Source organism: Struthio camelus, chromosome 21 (assembly GCF_040807025.1).
Source record: "Struthio camelus isolate bStrCam1 chromosome 21, bStrCam1.hap1, whole genome shotgun sequence".
Taxonomy (NCBI): Eukaryota; Metazoa; Chordata; class Aves; order Struthioniformes; family Struthionidae; genus Struthio; species Struthio camelus.
In genome coordinates this window covers 9002345-9018994 of record NC_090962.1, presented here as the reverse complement: position 1 = coordinate 9018994, position 16650 = coordinate 9002345, and the positions used below count along the sequence as shown (strand labels likewise).

The following is a 16650-nucleotide window of genomic DNA, read 5'->3' as shown; positions in this document are numbered from 1 at the left end:
ACACTATTGGTTTGGTCCTGGCATTTCCTTCCTCCTTCCGTCATACCTACTCACACGCCAGTTTGGCGAGCCACTGGGATTCTTACGAGGTTGATGATGCAAGCTGATGATTTCAAACCATCGTATCAAATATTTTGATGTAGAGTTGTCGTTTTCTTTTCAATCATTGAGAATGAAATATGCGCCCACAGGTTTAAGTCCACCTCTAAACCTTTTCTGCTTAAAATAAGCTGTTACATCAGCTGGTATGTCTTTACTGTTCTCTAACATCGGCCACCCAGAACATCAGGTGGGTCCTGCAAATGGGTTTAAATTCCATTAATCTGGCCTCCTCTCTCACAAATTCTGACCAGTGAATTGGGAAGAGGGGAAAAGAGGTCTCCAAGTCTCTACCCACTTCCCAAGCGCCATGTGTTCTGGCTCTTTCAGGGGCTCTTGGCCCCTGCAAATAAGTCCACAACTTGCCAGTACTGCCTCTCTACCTTTTCCAAGGCATAACATTGAACAATTTATTTTTGGTCAATCCGAATCAATTCCCAACAGTCTGCATGGAAGGAGCCACACTGATAGGAGTTAGTTCGTTCCACTCGTCTCTTTGGCAACACTTGAAGAGGATCCACAGGCGTGGGGAGACAATGCTGCTTTCGCTTCTGTTTGTTATAAAATTGGCAAAAATATTTCCTTTTCTGACTGGCTGAGATGTCACAAACTCGCAGCAGAAAGTTCCAATACAAAACCGAAAATAAGACACCATTGCTGCACTGTGCCATGTTATATAGAACTGCAGAAGGGTGAAAAATAGCCTTGCTGTGAAGACGAAGCTCAGTTTTAAGCTAAGATTATTCGATCAGTGATTTTGTTCAATATCCAGGCCTTACAACCAGAACAATTCTCAGAGAGGATGTTATCAGTCAATAAAAGATCCCTTACCGTTTTTTTCTCTCTTTTAGCTGGTGGAGGCTGCTGCTGCTGGGTAGGCACTATGATGGGTGCTGACTGATACACTGGCTGACTTGGGTAGAAAGGTGTTCCTGGGGAAGGACAAACCACGGAAAAATTCAGTTCATTTGCAAAGGAAACAAAACCAAGCAAAAGAGCTACGCTGCCCGTCTTACTCCTCCCTCCCTTCTCTTGAAAAATTCAGCCTTTAACATCCAAGCGGTAAGCGGCCTGTGTTTCATTCTTCCCCCCTTCCATTAAAATAGAATTTGATATTCCATCAAGACAGGCGATTAAGTCATTACTTCATTTTTTTTTTCCCCTCCAAGAATGGGAAGACTTATCACGTGCTCCAATTTTTGAGAAGCTGCTGAAATCACCAAGGCATTGAAAGAAAAGCGGCCCATCCTTGGACTCCTTTCCCTGACAAACAGGTGGCCCTTTGTGCCTCTGTAGACAAATTCACTCAAACCATTACAAAGAATTTGCAAGGTCACCTGCAACTTATTTTGAAGCGCAGCCAGAAAATTTAATTACAAGCAATGCTCTTCTCATGCAGCGACATCAAAAAGCATGACCGTGGTTATTATTGCAAAATTACACTGCACTGTTGATTACATTCATAATATCCGATACAGTTTCATTATTTTTTCTTTATGGAATATAACTGGCTCAAAATGACTGAGTGCTTTAAAGACGTGCCAGACATAAATAAAGGTGGCAAGAGCTATCTTCTGTCTGCATACCAGCGATCGGGTGAACTTATAAGACAGTCCTGCCTTTTTTTGGTCTTTTCTAAGTATGGATGCTAGAGGGACTGTCTGCCCTCACTTGCATCTCAAGTAATCTGATTTATTCTTCAACCCAACGAACCTTTAAACGGGAATCGAGTGACTGTATCGTACTTCCCTGAAGAAATTCCTTACTATGTCCGTGAACACTATAACCAAGACGGGAACCTACTACTAACATGAATGGTGAAATCCAATAAAGCAAACGAATCCAGCCCAGCACAATCCAATGTGCAACTTCAAAGGATGTATTCCTCGCACAGAAAACTAGAAAGCAAAAGCCTGGCGCGGCTTCCCTAGCTGCATGCTCAGGACAAGAGCTTCTGCTCTGCCAACACAGCAGGGAAAGCACTGCTGGGCACCGAGAGCAAACTGCTCCGACCGCCGCGTGGATCCGAAGGGTCTGATTCACACACAGGCATTGCAATTAAGGTAGTGTGAACACTGCAATTAAGCTAGCCTAAATCACTTGGGGATCTCTGAATTTGGAACATCACAGGAGGCTGCGCGGCTTCAGATCTGAGCTGTGCTCAGGGCACAGAAAAAGTCTCTGTCGGGGTTTCCGTGCTCACCTGGCGTGGGAACCGAGGACCCTCCCGCCTCTCTCCTTAAGAATAGCTGTGTGTCCTCAAAACTTGTCTGGCTAATGCTTTGGTCGAGCTCTCACAGCTGGCCGGGCGTACAACACAAGGAGAAGAGTTTGGGTAACATGAGAAGAGAGGAGCGGAGCAAGCCCGGTAGCCCTGCAATGCGTTCATTACCCAGATTTCTAGTTTCCTAGAAACCAGATCAAATCAGATAGCCTGTAACATGATCCATGATCCATGCCACACAGACCTACAGTGCAACTTCAGGAAGGATTCTTCCTTTATGAGAAACATTTTAGAAAAGCAAACCCCGCAAAGCAAGAATAACTTTCAGGAAGAAATACAGCTTCTACGGGAACAAGGGCATTTTTCAGTGAAATACTCTGCACCCTGCATTTTGATTTATCAGGTGTTTCCCAATTTATCATGGAAACTCGCAGACATAAAGACTGCAAAACTAAGATAGATAAAAAATGCACTTTCCATCTTTACAAGTGTCATCTTCTGCAGCAGTTTCCCTTACCACCTTTGAAGCCTGCCAAACTGCGAGGATATTAATATCCAAAACCACACTAGCTACGAAGTCCGGAGGTTTATGGCAAAGGCCGCTGTCAACAGCATTATCCACGCTAGGAACAACGGCAGGCACGAGGCATTTGGCACCAGCGGAGGGAAGAGCTCTGCAAAGCAGCTAACTACACGTGAGACGTGAGGTTTTCCCATTTCCATCACGTGCTTCAGACTGTTGCAAATGGGCCACGCGCGCAGCAAGGCTCTTTGCCTCCCAACACCATGAGCGGTACTTGGCACCGCGCTCGCGCACCCGAGCAGCTCCCGGGCCCTCCCTGAAAAGCGAGAGAACGACGGGAGGGAAAGACGGACGATCGCAGGCAAATCTGCGGTCAGCCCCTCCTCAGCTAAGCCGTCGTGGGCTGCAATTCGAGAAGAGGCTCTGCGCAAGCGAGGGCTGTGATCCAGCTATCGGGCCTCCGGCTTCACCTCCTGACGGTCCGCAGACGCAGCGACCTAAAAGCAGGCTGGGACTGAAAGATTATAAGCCTCCGCGGTAAGAAACCAGGCGGTTTCAGGAGCAGAAAGGAACCAGAAGGGAACCTTTTCCAAAGCAGAGAAGTGAAAACAGACAAAGGGCACTCAGCAAGCAGAAAGTAAGAAACCAGACTTGAACGGCAGAAAAACTTTAAAGGAGGAATATGTGGGCATTTTCCTCATTTAGTGGATCTGATTTAAAGAGCCACTGCAATATTTATTCTCCCTTTTTTTTTTCCCCCTCTAGGATAAGAAAACAGTAACTGACTGCCTTATAATTGTTATCATTAGGTTTATTCCGAAACCACACAACCAATTTGGAAGGCTTCGTGGCTACCTTTCATCGAGCTAAGTTTTCATATTAGTTCTATAAAACCCAAAAGGAAAAAAAAAAAAGTAAACAAAGAAGAGATAAAAAGAGTCCGGACCTTTAAAAATGGTAAGTAGGGAAGAAACTGGGGCTTTTCTCCCCCTTTAAAATGGATCTGAATTTGTGAAGTGCAAACATGTGATTCTGCCAACAGTGCAGGGCTGTTGCTGTTAGGCAGGCAAGGTAATCATTCACTTCTAACGCTCAGAAATACCAACAGCTAAAGCTGCGTGGAAAGCTGATAATATCTCTACGCCCAACAGATCACAGAATTTGTGTGGGAAGGGAGCAAGCCGACTTAACGAAATAGCTCAAATTTGATATCTAGAGGTGAAAACCCTTTGAAAAAAAAAAAAAAACGTACAAAGGGGTGACAGCTTGAACGATCTAGGTCCTAGTGGATTTTTCAGATATTCCCATAAATCAGCAAGGGTGGGGGGCAAATAACAAAAAACCAAGCAAACAAAAATCCCTCTCCTTGGTAAGGAATGCCTTCTTTAAATAAAAGCTACTATCCTGTAAACGAGGCAAAATCCAAATGCACCAGCTTCCAACCTCCTATTGTGTTTATCAAGTGCTAATGTTAATAAAGGACTTAACTCCTTCCTCCAGCCGTGGCAACCTCCTCCTCAGAAGGTGGCTGATCTCCTGCCTTGCAGCCCAGAGAGAAGGGAAGCTGCAAGACAGGCAGCCCGTCACGCACAGGGTGATACGGAAAAGTCAACGGCCAAGAAAAAAAAGAGGTGGCGTGGGACACCGAAGGACAACCGTCCACCGTTACCGTGGGGTCTGCAAAGCAGAAGTCTAACGAGAGGCAGTCGTGAGGTCCTGAAGGAGTCAAGGACTGCTGACATTTAGACAGGATGGAGGCCCAACACTGGGGAGCCCCTGAACTTTTCGGTGTAGCTTTGAACCTCATTACCTGGGGAAGGGAGTCAGATATACCAAAGAAGTAGCGCGCAGAACAACTGCGGCACACAGCTGCAGTGGGCGCCCGCTGGCAGCAGAGCGCTCTGCTCGAGAAGAGGGGAGGCCAGGAATTGCCCCTCGAGGGGCAAATTTCACCCTGCGCATGGCTTACAAGCTCTTCGCCTGCGCTAGCTTGTTCTTTGCAGCACGAGCGCAATGAAGCAAGCCACATGGCTTGTTCTTTTCCCCTCGCTAAACACCCAGCGGGGAATGCAGGAACAAGAGACGTGAACCGCTCTGCTGCTGTGCACATATGCAGGGCATAGCTCAATGGAGACCAGGGCTGCCAGATGGATTCACAATACCTTAATAAATAATAATGACTGAGCAGGGAATAACAAGTAGCCACTATTCTTGTTCATATGTGATTACAGGTAGCTCTGTGAGTTGCAGCCTTTCCGTAAGCATTTTCACAAACAAAACCCTGTTACCGTGAATTTTTCAGGAGTGAATAATAAGGACCACGACACAACCAAATTGAGCAGCTATGTGAAGTTCAAACAAAAGCTAATCCATTTCGGTGTTACAAATCTTCAACTTGACAACGTAAAAACACACCCAGAAAATACCTACAAGGAGTCTCCAACCAGAACTCACCGTAGGCATTGGGGAATTCTCCAGGTCCTGGTCCTGGATAAAACGGGCCCGGTCCTGGCGGCTGAACAGGATACTGCTGTGGGGGCCCAACGTACGGAGGACCACTATGACGATACTAGGAGGGAAAAAAGGACCATCGGTTGACAAAGAGTTGGGCAACAACGTGCTGTCACATGCAGAAACTGCAGTCGTGCAGTTAGTCCCCCAAATCAATCAAGATTAGGTCATGAAATGGCACAGTTGCTGAATCTGCAACCATCACTTTTCCTCCCCTCTCCCCAACTCTGCTGCAAGGTCTTGAGGGAAATCCGTATCAACCGACGGTTGCTTTGCCGTTTCCCAGACGCCTGGACGATCTCCTACCTGTGGTATACAGTACTGGGGGCCCTGAGGCATCGGATACGGCATTGGCAGATGATTAACCATCATGATGTGCTGGTTGGTTTGATACACTGCAGTTGGTGTTTGCGCACCGGGACGGATGGAAGGGCTGCTGTTCTGGATGGTAGCTCTTGGAGGCTGTATTTGAGGCCTCTGAAAAAACTGGGGCAGGAAAGGGAGAGAGGAAGGAGAGGAAAGAAAACAAAAAAAAAACTGGTCAAACAAAGCAAACTTTCTGGAAAAGAATTTGTGGCATCATTACAACAGCAGGCAATACCTTACTGTAATTACACTACTACTTCCAAAGGGATGCCACGCATTCAGAAAACTGCAGGACAATTTTTTTTTTTTTTATCATCTGCAAACAGCAAGATCATGCTACAACCTTCAATTTTACAAGGTAGAGAGAGAGAGTGAAAGGTAAGAGCAAATGTGAAACTTTAAACTCAAATAATTATTAGCTTGCGTCCACCGAATTATACCCCCCCACTTTTCAGAATGACAGTCAGAAAAATGATTTTTGTCTTATATTTTTTTATAAGGTGGGTTGACTGCCAGAAGCCACCTTTATAAATACACTAAGGCAATAAAAGATCAAGGCAACTGTTCCAATTTAACTCGGGAACAGCTAAAATCCAGACCTTATGAAGGCCAGAGGTGCCTCATACCTATCCTGTGTTCAAATTGTGACAGGCAGCTTGTCCTGCACTCCTTTTTCAAAAGGGTGGCAACCTCTTCCAGAGTTGCACCGAACTCTTCTACCGTGTTTGCATGAAGGGATGCCCCTCGGAAGTGGATCAGATCCAGGAAACCAAGCAAGCCACTGGCACCTGTTCGGTTCTCAACTCTTAGCACTGGGAAGGGCACCAGCGTCCACGGTATGGAGCATCCGTGGCCCTGGACGCCCTCGCTCTAGCTAGAGTCTTTGCGGTCTCAAAACTCAGCTGGCAAAATGAGCATCAGACATCAATGCATTCACTACCGTGATAACGATACAAGTGATAAAGAGACACTTATGTCATGCAGAACCAGGAGTTAAAGTTACCTGTATAGGTCTGAATCCTCCCTTCAATAACGAAGCAAGAAAGCAGCAGGAAACAGAAAGAAAGCCAATGGAACAGCTTACAGATCAATAGGAAGGAACAGGATATAACATGCACCCTAATTGCACACAATTCCAGTTATCTTTCTATCCTGCTTTGGCTAATCTGTTACAGAAATAGCAAGAAAGAGACTGAACCGGTATCAAGGACTCTTCTATCAGAATCCCAAGTCAGGGGTCAGAAACCCTTCTACAAATGTTTTGCAAGGAAGTATAAAAGTTTAAAAAAGAAAACAAAACAGAACACCAAAACATAATTAATTGCAGGAAATATGATACTACAGAAAAAGTTCATGTTTACTTTGTTCCTAAATCATAAAGATATTTTTCTCTTCCTTTCTGGTCTCTTTGAGTGATATCGAGATAGCGGAAAACAGCAGTAACCCATGCTCAAATTATGGATTTGGTCTCCACTTCTGCACCAAGACTAGAAGAATAAGAAATTGCATGTATTTAATCACTAAGCAAAAAATAAATAAATAAATAAAAAGAGAGAGAGAAAAAAGAAAAAGGTAATCATACATCACTTGACATAGAAGACTGCTGATTGATGAAGTGTATGCAAATAGTCTGTGGGTAACTATATCATGAGTAGCAAGAAGAAAAGAAAGTGGTAATTACTACAGAATGAAAGAATGAGCGGGGCTTATCTGCCTCGGCGCTGGGAAAAAATGAGGTGGGGTAGGGCAGAAGAATGCATCTATACTCGACATGACGATGAAATTAAAACGGTCATTCCAGCACTCCTGAAGACCATATGACACCTAAGTTGTTCCCATATGGAATGACTTCTCCAAAAAAGCCAGTGACGACTCCCTATCTCAGAATACACATGCAATTAAGATGAACACAACGATTTTACTTCCAACCCAGGTAATCTGGATGAAGAAGGGTCCCCAGGATAGGGGACAGCATGACCTGAATCAGGAGAAGGCAACCGTCTGGGGAGAAGAGTCTGGTGGGGAAAGACAACCAGAAGAGCAACCCACTCCCACATCCCTCTGTTAATAAAAATTGTACGACTGTCTAGATGTGGGGGAACTACACCACCGTTGCATATAATACACTCTAAATTGATGATGAAAATAACTAGAGTTAACACCCTACGCGGCCCACATCTTAGCAGAGGTAATTCACATCCAGAGATGAGGGGGAAAAAAAGTAAAGATAGGAGGATTTCATTACTTCTAGGAAGATGGACACAGCAAGAAGAAAAGCAGATCCATTATTCTAAGCAACACGACAGCCCAAACTGTTTGGAAGCGCCAAACAGAGAGCTCTCCAACAACATTCAAATTACTTTTAGATATACCAGTTCCCATCAGTAAAGCTAAAACTCTATAAAGAAAACTAGATATCATCAGAGCGCTGTACCTCTGAGCTGTGTATGGGTTTTGCTGTTCCAAACAAACATGATCTGGTGGGCAGGCTGTTTTCTGCTCTATCCTTGCTCTCGTCCCTCCAAAGCTAAGCTAGCAACACTCAAAGCCATTCCTAGAAACGTTTTGCTCTTCTGACTCCCTTTGCTAACAGATTTGTCTTCGCAGGGTTAAGCAGACGTGCGCAAAGACAACGTTTTCAAGCAATACTAATGACCTCCCGCAGGAGAACGCAAAGAGATCAAAATCTGAGAGGTTTTGCCTCTTATTTATTTCTTCCAGCAACTGCAGGATTAACAGTGGAGTGCATATGGCACTCAGTCAGGGCCAGGATTAAGGTACCATGGCCCACAGCATGGCTTCAGGTGGAAACCCCTTGTTATACCAACCCTTCCTCGACCACATCCTTCAAAAATTAAGTCTGCTACACCTAATGATGGTCCAATTAGTGTGAAACCCGTCATTCGGCAGGCCAGCCTGCAACTGAGCCTTGGACTCCAAGTCATGGTCCAGTCCCTGATCTGGACCTTGTACCACCAAGCGCAACCACATAATCCTGCTCCTAAACCCATCAAGTTCCTTCTTGAAAAGGATTTGGTTATTCGCCCCTGTTGCTCATACTGCAAAACCTCAACAAAATCACTTCACTCGTGGTCAGTATGATTAGGATCTTTTAACTGAATGAAGAAACTACCTCCTCTTCCTCCCTGGGGGTGCTCCCCCAATATACTTACAGATCTCCCACAAGCTCAACTCTTTTAGCGCGCTCGTTAAATACGCCCCAGTCATCTCCGCAGCCCTTCGTGTATCCATCTGAGTGTGCCTTTTTGGACCAGACAAAATCGCACACACTCCAGAGCGGGTTTCACCAGCCCTTCCTCATACAGCAGGAATGATGCTGGCCTCAAGTGGCTATAACTTTTCGGGTTCATCTCAAAATTGCGTTTGTCTTTTTTTCCACAGGCGCAGCACCTAGGTGGCTCAGTCTTTCGGTGGGAGCCGATGAGCTCCCACGACGTAAAATAAAAACTCCTCCTTAGCACCGAAGTGTAAGGGCTTGCTCTTTGTAACGCTGAATTACCCTTCGCTTCCAGTCCCCCCACGTTAACCACACTTCCTAGCTTTATAGTCATTAAGTTTGCTGCAGACACGTACCTGTTCTTTGTGCCACGATAATTAACACAAATACTACAGAAATCCAGTAGTAACCTCCCTCGTACCCTCTCAGCACTGCCCTGCCATTTCTATTTAGTCCATTTTTTATATATACCTTAATATCCTTCTATTAAACATCATCTTCTCCAGCTTAACTTTCTCCCCACGTGACCCCGTGTCAAACGTCTGTTGAAGGCCAGCCAGATAAGAGGTACCATGTTTGTCATCTAGAAAAATCAATGATCAAGGAGAGAGAAAATCTCCTCCTGATAAACCTCCAGTGCATTTTAATTGATTTTCTGTTTACTCCTGAATCTATATTTCTAAGCCCTCACTTTCAGTGAGATGTCTGCGAAGCACTCTCTACAGACACTAAAAGCTTCACTGAAGAATAAAGGAGAGTCAGCACACGGAAAACAAACCTCTGCTAATCTTAGCCTAACTAACAGGATACACATTAGGCACTGATCCACTTATTTCCAGATCAGATTTGAGCCTGGCAGCTGTGACGGATCCATGCGGCCCTGCAAAAGCTTGCAAATAAAGGAAGCAAAAGAAAAGTTTAGCAAGTTGTCAGCAACGCTCTCGAATCAAATCACACATCCAAGCTCTTGTCTTCAATTAAGCCTCTTGTATACTAAGGCAGCTGTGTCATTAATTTTTAAACTTTCTAGACCGGATAAGACAACCGGCCGGATAACCTGACCCTGATCTGGGAGGAGGCGGCGTGTGCACAGGCAAGGCAGCGTGGAAGAGCAGCCCTCCTTGAGGCTCCCTGGACAACACCTACCAGCAGATGAAAGCCAGCAGGTTAAATGCGGTCGTTTGGCCTCTCGCACGGGGACGGCCTCTTTCCTGTTTCACCACGGCAGCAGAGCGTGGCTGAGCAGTTGCGGCCTCGACACTTAAGGATCTGGTGCCGGCAGCAGTAAGAACGCAGCAACCCCTCAGCTCCGCGTCTCCTTTCCCCAGCGGCCCTCAAAAAACCCTAGTACCAGCCTCTGGGGCATAATGCAAGACTTGCTTTTGCCCCCTTAGGCTCTCCCAGTTTTATTATTTAATAAACAAGCACGTGGAAAAAAAAAAAAACACCCTTGTGTCGACCACAGGCTTTAAAACTGGTACCTCCTTTCCATGCTTGTGGATGGAGAGAGAGATACTGCTTTTAGCAACTCTCGTCGTTCACTCTCTAACCTGAGACGTTCCAAGAAGCTGCAAAATGGTCAGTTATGAGTCAGTTCAGGGAGTAAATTTCTAAATTTGCCAAATTACAAGGCTTTTTAACAACAGTTCATGGCCAAACCCAGCTTGCTTTTGTGTAAGCTACGTTCAAAAGAACTCGAGTAACCTCAAGCTAAAACTGGAGCAAACTACAACTGCAACCTCAAGCTAAATTAGTTTGCCATAACTAGTAAACTAATCTCAAATACAATTATAAGTCAGAAAGTGAAATATGACATTTGAGTTTCTACTTGTTCTTATTTCTGTTTTTAATTATACTGGTCTCTTCTGAGCATCCATTTTAAAATAGCCCATAAGCTTCTGAAGTCACTCTTTAAATTAAAGGTTAGCCCGCATTTTGGACTTCAACTTAGAAGAAAACTGCTCTTTTCGATTGTGCTTTAGGAGGAGCAGAAGCAACAAAGCGACTCCACGGCCTCGCGGAGAAAGGCAAGAGGTGCTCCGCGCACAAACAGGGAAAACGCAGCGCCCAACCCGGGCAGCCACAGCCCAGCATCCTGGTTTTGCGTGTCAAGTCTGGCATCCAAACAAAAACAAGAGCTGACAGGCTATTTAAAAACCCGGCTGCAAAACCCTTTGTAGGGCCAATCGATCCTAGAAAGTGAGACTTTTCGGCAGTTGCGCTGATAGTTGCATTACGGGAACAAAGGATTAGCTAGACGCGGTTAACTTTTAACCAGAACCATGGCAGCTATTTTCTTTTGACTTCAGCCACTACTTAGAAAATATTAAAACAAGATTTCTGGCATTTATACTACTGTTTAGATTTTAATTATACTTTCTATACTTTCTACTATACTTTCTATAGCACCAACTGCCTTGAAACGATCAGTGCAGGCGGGTTCCTTGCACGCCCAGCTGAAACTAAATTCCTCATGAAGCTTCCAGTCAACTTCAGGCGCTTAAATCATGCCAATCTGAGCACTTTAAAGCTGTAATAATTACAGGAAATAACATTAAAGAATAACCTACTGGTTCACGGAAAAAGACGCAGAATCAATAAGAAGCATATGCTAATAAAACCAGGCTGGAGTTGACACGGCAATCGTTGCAAACCTCGTCTTTCCGCTGCTTTCTTAGAGGAACACATTATGTTGTTCTCATAAACGTTAACACTGTGGTGGACGTGCAGATTTAGAACATTTTAGCCGACAAAATCTCATTCTAGAAGCCGGCTGCTCGCGTTACACAACGTTTAACTATTCCAGCGTGTTAGAGAACCCGCTAAGTATTATTAGGCCTGGGATGAATTTGCTTCAAATGCCATGCCCTTTTCGCAGGGATGGCTGGCAAAAATCCCTCCTTCCTTCCCTACCTGCACCGTGGGCACGCAGCGAGGCGGGCATCAAAAGAAATAAGGGTTGCTGTGCCCATCCCATTCTGCTGCTTTGTCCAGAGCATGACAGACGTAACTGGGAATAAAGCCTGAATGTTTTTCCAACAGTGACAGTTTCTCTCGGATAATTATACGCAGATTTCAAATGGAACCAAAATCTAACTGCAATATGGTTAAACACGTAGTGTTAAAATCGGGCAAACACTTGCAAATTGCAAGCTTTAGCCTGGAGGCAGGGTGAAACTGGGTCCAAAAGAAAATTTTCAATCAAGCTGTAACTGGTTGCTGGTAGGATCATGTCAGCAAAACCACCAAACACTTTTGGTCGTTGCCTAAAGGCTGAGCTGCCTCAAGATTTGAGTCTCTTGGTATGAGTTTTGCTTATGGTGATCTCACTAATTTTTACACGGGAACATTAAACGGTTCACACTGAGTATATAATTGGTCTTAGCAACAACCTACGAAAGATCTAATGAGTTCCTGAACAGCGATGCGTTTTCAGTATCTCCTAATATAAACACAGACCTGAAGTGAAGGTCAGGAACAAAAGTATCTAAACAAGATACTAATTCTGTTGTTCTGTACATTGCACAGTAATCCTAAAAACATTCCTCCGCTACCGCCTATCAATGCAATCCCCTGCCACGCACAAAAGGCAGCAAATCATTTCGCTCTCTCATGTGATGTTTGCGTATGAGCAGACGAGTGCAGCAAACGCCTCATTCTGCTTTTTAAGCCTTTTTTTGTCCTACTCTGGAAGGGTGCCTGCCTCCACGCTGCTCTCCGGGGTGGAAAGAGCAAAGATAAACACGCTTTTTTGGTGTCTGTGCCCACTGACGGACTTACCTGCTATCCCGAGACAGTCCTTTTCCAAAGGTGCTCATCTCTACGGCATTAAACTGCTCGGACTAACGGGAGTGAAATGAGAACAAAACAATGGTTTCCCCTAGAAGAAACTTTCCAACACTAAGCACCCGTCCCAACGCCACTGGAGTTAATCGGATTTTTTCCATTAACATGGTGACAACAGACTGGTTCCTTCCAGGCAAAGAGAAGGGAGAGTGCCACAGAAACAACCACCTCTCAGAGAGCTCTTCTGCGCCTTTCCACACCTCTCCTCCTCTTTTCCATTCATCCATGCTCAGCCTACCTCCACCCCCTCAAAAACACCAGAGGGAGCAAAATTAGCCCTTTCCCCAAGGGAGCTGTGAAAAAGGGCTTTGACAAAGATGAAGCAGAGCGCAGGAGGGGATAGAAAAGACAACCCTGGACACCTTGCGTAGGCCACGACAGCCCTGTGCATCTGTCACGACACTCAACACCTCCTCCCGGTATTCCAGCCACCGACTAGCAAGTGCTCCCCATCGCCTTTGTGAGAGCTCTCCCGAGCAACTCTGACCATCTTCCTCACCAAAACACAGAGCTGCCAGCTTTGAAGCAAAGCCAGGCTTTCTAAAACCAGAAAGCTACCAGCCCGAGGCATACACAGGGTTCATACCAGAGCTGGTCCGTATTTTCTTTCTTCTTAGTTCAGTGGTTCCTTACAGAGTCCAAGTCATGCTACAAAGATTCCTAAATGTGTGGCTTTCATAGAGCGAGTAAAACACTTCAAGCCACGCAACGATAACAGATAGCCAGGTACATCACACACGTGTGCTACGGATTTGAAAATCATTTGCCTTGCTCCGAGTTTGAAAAGTGGGATTTTCTATGGGATTCGAACGCCTGGTTTTCACTGCCATCTTCAGCTCAGGCACCTTAATCCACTGGGTCGTTTTGGAAAAGGCAGGCAAAGTCTCTAACAACTTTCAAAGGCAAATAAAGTCGGAGGAATACCTGGCAGTAAGCTACAGATGTTCTCCTTCCCTAGCAAATGGCGGAAGTGGGGTGGTTAATGAGTGCAGTGGCATCAGTCAGGAATCAAAGCGTTACTCCGCACCGCAGGCAGCCTGTTAGCGGGGTTATGCACGTGCTAGTCTCTACGAAGGGGTCTGCTTCACCAAGCGAGCCTCCGTTCTGCGTTAGTGGGTGAACACCCTCCAACCGCCCGCCTCCCCCAGGCAATTAGTTTAGGATGAGAAGGAAGGGGCAGGGTACTGTACCTGGTGATGGGCAGGTCGAGGCCCCGCTGCAAACTGAGGAAAGGCGGGAGAAACAAACACAAAAGGAAAGGCACAAAGAGTCAGAAACACCACAACGGAACCAAAACGTCACACTCTATGCAAAATAAACCCACAAGAAAAACCACAGACAGTCAAAGCTTTGCTGCAGGACAGTGACAGACAAGTACCGAGGTGTAACGAGGGAACACCGCTACGGGGGACGGGTGCTGCTCGAGAGTCGGGGGGTAACCAGCCAAAGCTGCTAGTCGGTTTAAAGGCGCTCTAGTGTACGAACGCAGGCATTCTTTATTCTGCCTGGGGGGAAACTTAAAACAAGCAGCGGTGAAGACTTTACACCGTTCAAGGTGCGGTAAATGGTTAAAGCAGCTGGACTCAGAGCCGTTCCAAAGATTTGGTGGGAGCGGAGGATGGAGACTCATGCCTGGACAGCAGTTAAGAGCCAGGCAAGCACTTCCAATGTCCTGCAGGCTACGGGCAAGGCATGAGCTTCTCTGCAAGGCAAAGGTGACTAACCAGTGACTCTTTGCACGTACACAGTGCAATTGCATTTTCAGGGTTTTTTTTGTTTGTTTTTAATAACCATCACAGTATAACCCTCCAACCCCGCTCCTTCACAGGTAGGATTTGCCACCCCCATCTGAAAGCGAAGGAGCCAGGTTAGCCCGTGACGTGCCCGGGGAGCAGAATACATCGGTGGTGGACCTTGGACGGGCGCAGGAGGAGTCCTTGCCTCCCGGTCCCGAGCTCAGGTTACTAAAGCACTTCCCACCCACTTGGATTACACATGGAGGAAAGTATTCAGAATTCAACATGCTCAGTAAACATTTAAGACATTTTCCAATAAGTAACTGATTGTTAAAATAGAAATAAAAATGAATGCAAGAAATGGAAAATATAAAGAAAGATGACAAGGTATCCTCTTTGCAGAAACCAAGTTAGGTATTTAAACCCTTAATGCTCAATGTAATCAACAGAGCTCCATGATGAGAGCAGATAATCTATTGATAATAGCTCAAGTAATTAAGCAGAGTAAATGAAACTAGAGCCCTTTGTGAGTTTTCACGCACAGCAGCAAAACCCTGCACGCCTCTACCTGTTGCTCGTTGCGACTAATTAGTAACATCAGGCACGTGCCAAAGCACACGATACAGCGCATCTCTGCTAATTCGCGCTATGTACAGGGACCGACTCAGTACGTTTTACTTTCTGCCTGAGGGCTACCATATGGCCCAATGGAGAAGCGTCCTACAGAGAAGAGGAGCACGCACATCAGCCGAGTTTGTATAGGCCATATAAAAAGGTCAGGGAGAGTTAAACTACTCCTAATTAGTGACCAAAACTGACTACTAATTATTAATTTTCTTATTAAGAATTCTTTTCAGTAAGGAAAAGTGGAGTGGGGTTAACTTATACAGCCCTACTTCCCAGCTCTTTTAATGCCACCAAACATGAGAAGCAAAGTATAAACGTTCACTGATCCAGCTGATTTTCTCCTTTATAAATATTTTAATTGCATATATTTAATATTTCCAAGAAGCAGTCTACTAACGCCAAAGTATCTTACAGTGCTTACATACTCCTTCTACCTTCATCTCATCATGACGTGTGGATGGAAGGTCATAAAACCCTTCAGAAAAAAGAAAATATGCAAGCAGGCTATTTCTACCATAACAGCGTAAAAAGAATAACCTGCACTGACTCACGAACAATAGTCTTCCCAAACCCAGCAAACACCCTGGAAACATCCTTCCTAAGCCTTACATTTAAGAAAAGCCTCAAAGCAGTATCAACGCATAAGACTAAAACCCTAAAATTTCTGCTTTAATAGCAAACACAAGACAGAAGCATTCAAGGATTTTCAGCCTTCTCCCAAATCTTACAGGGTGAAAAGGACAGCAGCTCTGCTGATCAGTCTGCTGCGATGAGAAATGGAAACCTTGATGGGTCTAAGGAGGCGAATGCATTTCAAGTCCTTTTTATCCACAGGAAGAACACCTCAAAAACAGTTTAATCTTCATGAATTCTGTCTTGCGTTTGAGAAAAAGGAATGACGCTTACCCTGGGAGGACTGACGTAAGCCTTTCCTGAGGGGCTACATACTCCATGTTACCCGTCAATGGAAAAGGAAAAATAATAATCGAACGTTCTCTAAAAGCACTAAGGGGTGCAAAAACCTTGCGTTGCTCAATTTGAGGGCCAAAGTACCTATCTTATCACTGTTCCACAGAAAAGATTAATTCTCACTGTGTTTAAAATGAGAGTTGGAAGTTTACATCTGAAGAAGCTAAAGTGTATTCCATGGCAAAAAGTATTATGTGTTACAAGAAAAAATAAGACAAAACCTCAAAGCTAGTGAAAAATACCCTAACCTATTTTGCACTGGTCACCATTGGCTATTGATTTTTTTTTTTTTTAAATAGTTCAGGTTGACACGATTTATTCCTATTAGTAGCTGTAAGCAACAGAACAAACTGTAGTCACTGCTGGCTCAGATTAAAAATAGATACTTTGTTTTTCTTTCAGATGAAGGTAGTAGATAGAAAGGAAAACTTGTATGTGAAACCCGGGTCCAACATTTCTGCCACCCACGCTCTTTACGGTCTTGCTCGCTGCGTAGAGCACAGCTGGGAAC

General features: G+C 45.0%; 1 protein-coding gene across 31 annotated transcripts in view; it reads right to left on the bottom strand.

Moving 5' to 3' along the window:
- The window catches only part of EIF4G3 (eukaryotic translation initiation factor 4 gamma 3), a 152369-nt gene that overhangs the window by 62141 nt on the left and 73578 nt on the right, over positions 1-16650 (bottom strand). For 14 of the 31 annotated variants that reach the window (XM_068915440.1, XM_068915442.1, XM_068915445.1 and 11 more), the window contains 5 exons: positions 13998-14030; positions 6727-6747; positions 5664-5843; positions 5301-5415; positions 931-1031 (listed from right to left, as the gene is read on the bottom strand). In XM_068915440.1, coding sequence (XP_068771541.1) covers positions 931-1031; positions 5301-5415; positions 5664-5843; positions 6727-6747; positions 13998-14030 — 450 coding nt within the window. The remainder of the gene's footprint in view (positions 1-930; positions 1032-5300; positions 5416-5663; positions 5844-6726; positions 6748-13997; positions 14031-16650) is intronic. The other 17 variants (XM_068915436.1, XM_068915421.1, XM_068915422.1 and 14 more) reach the window with 3 other exon arrangements.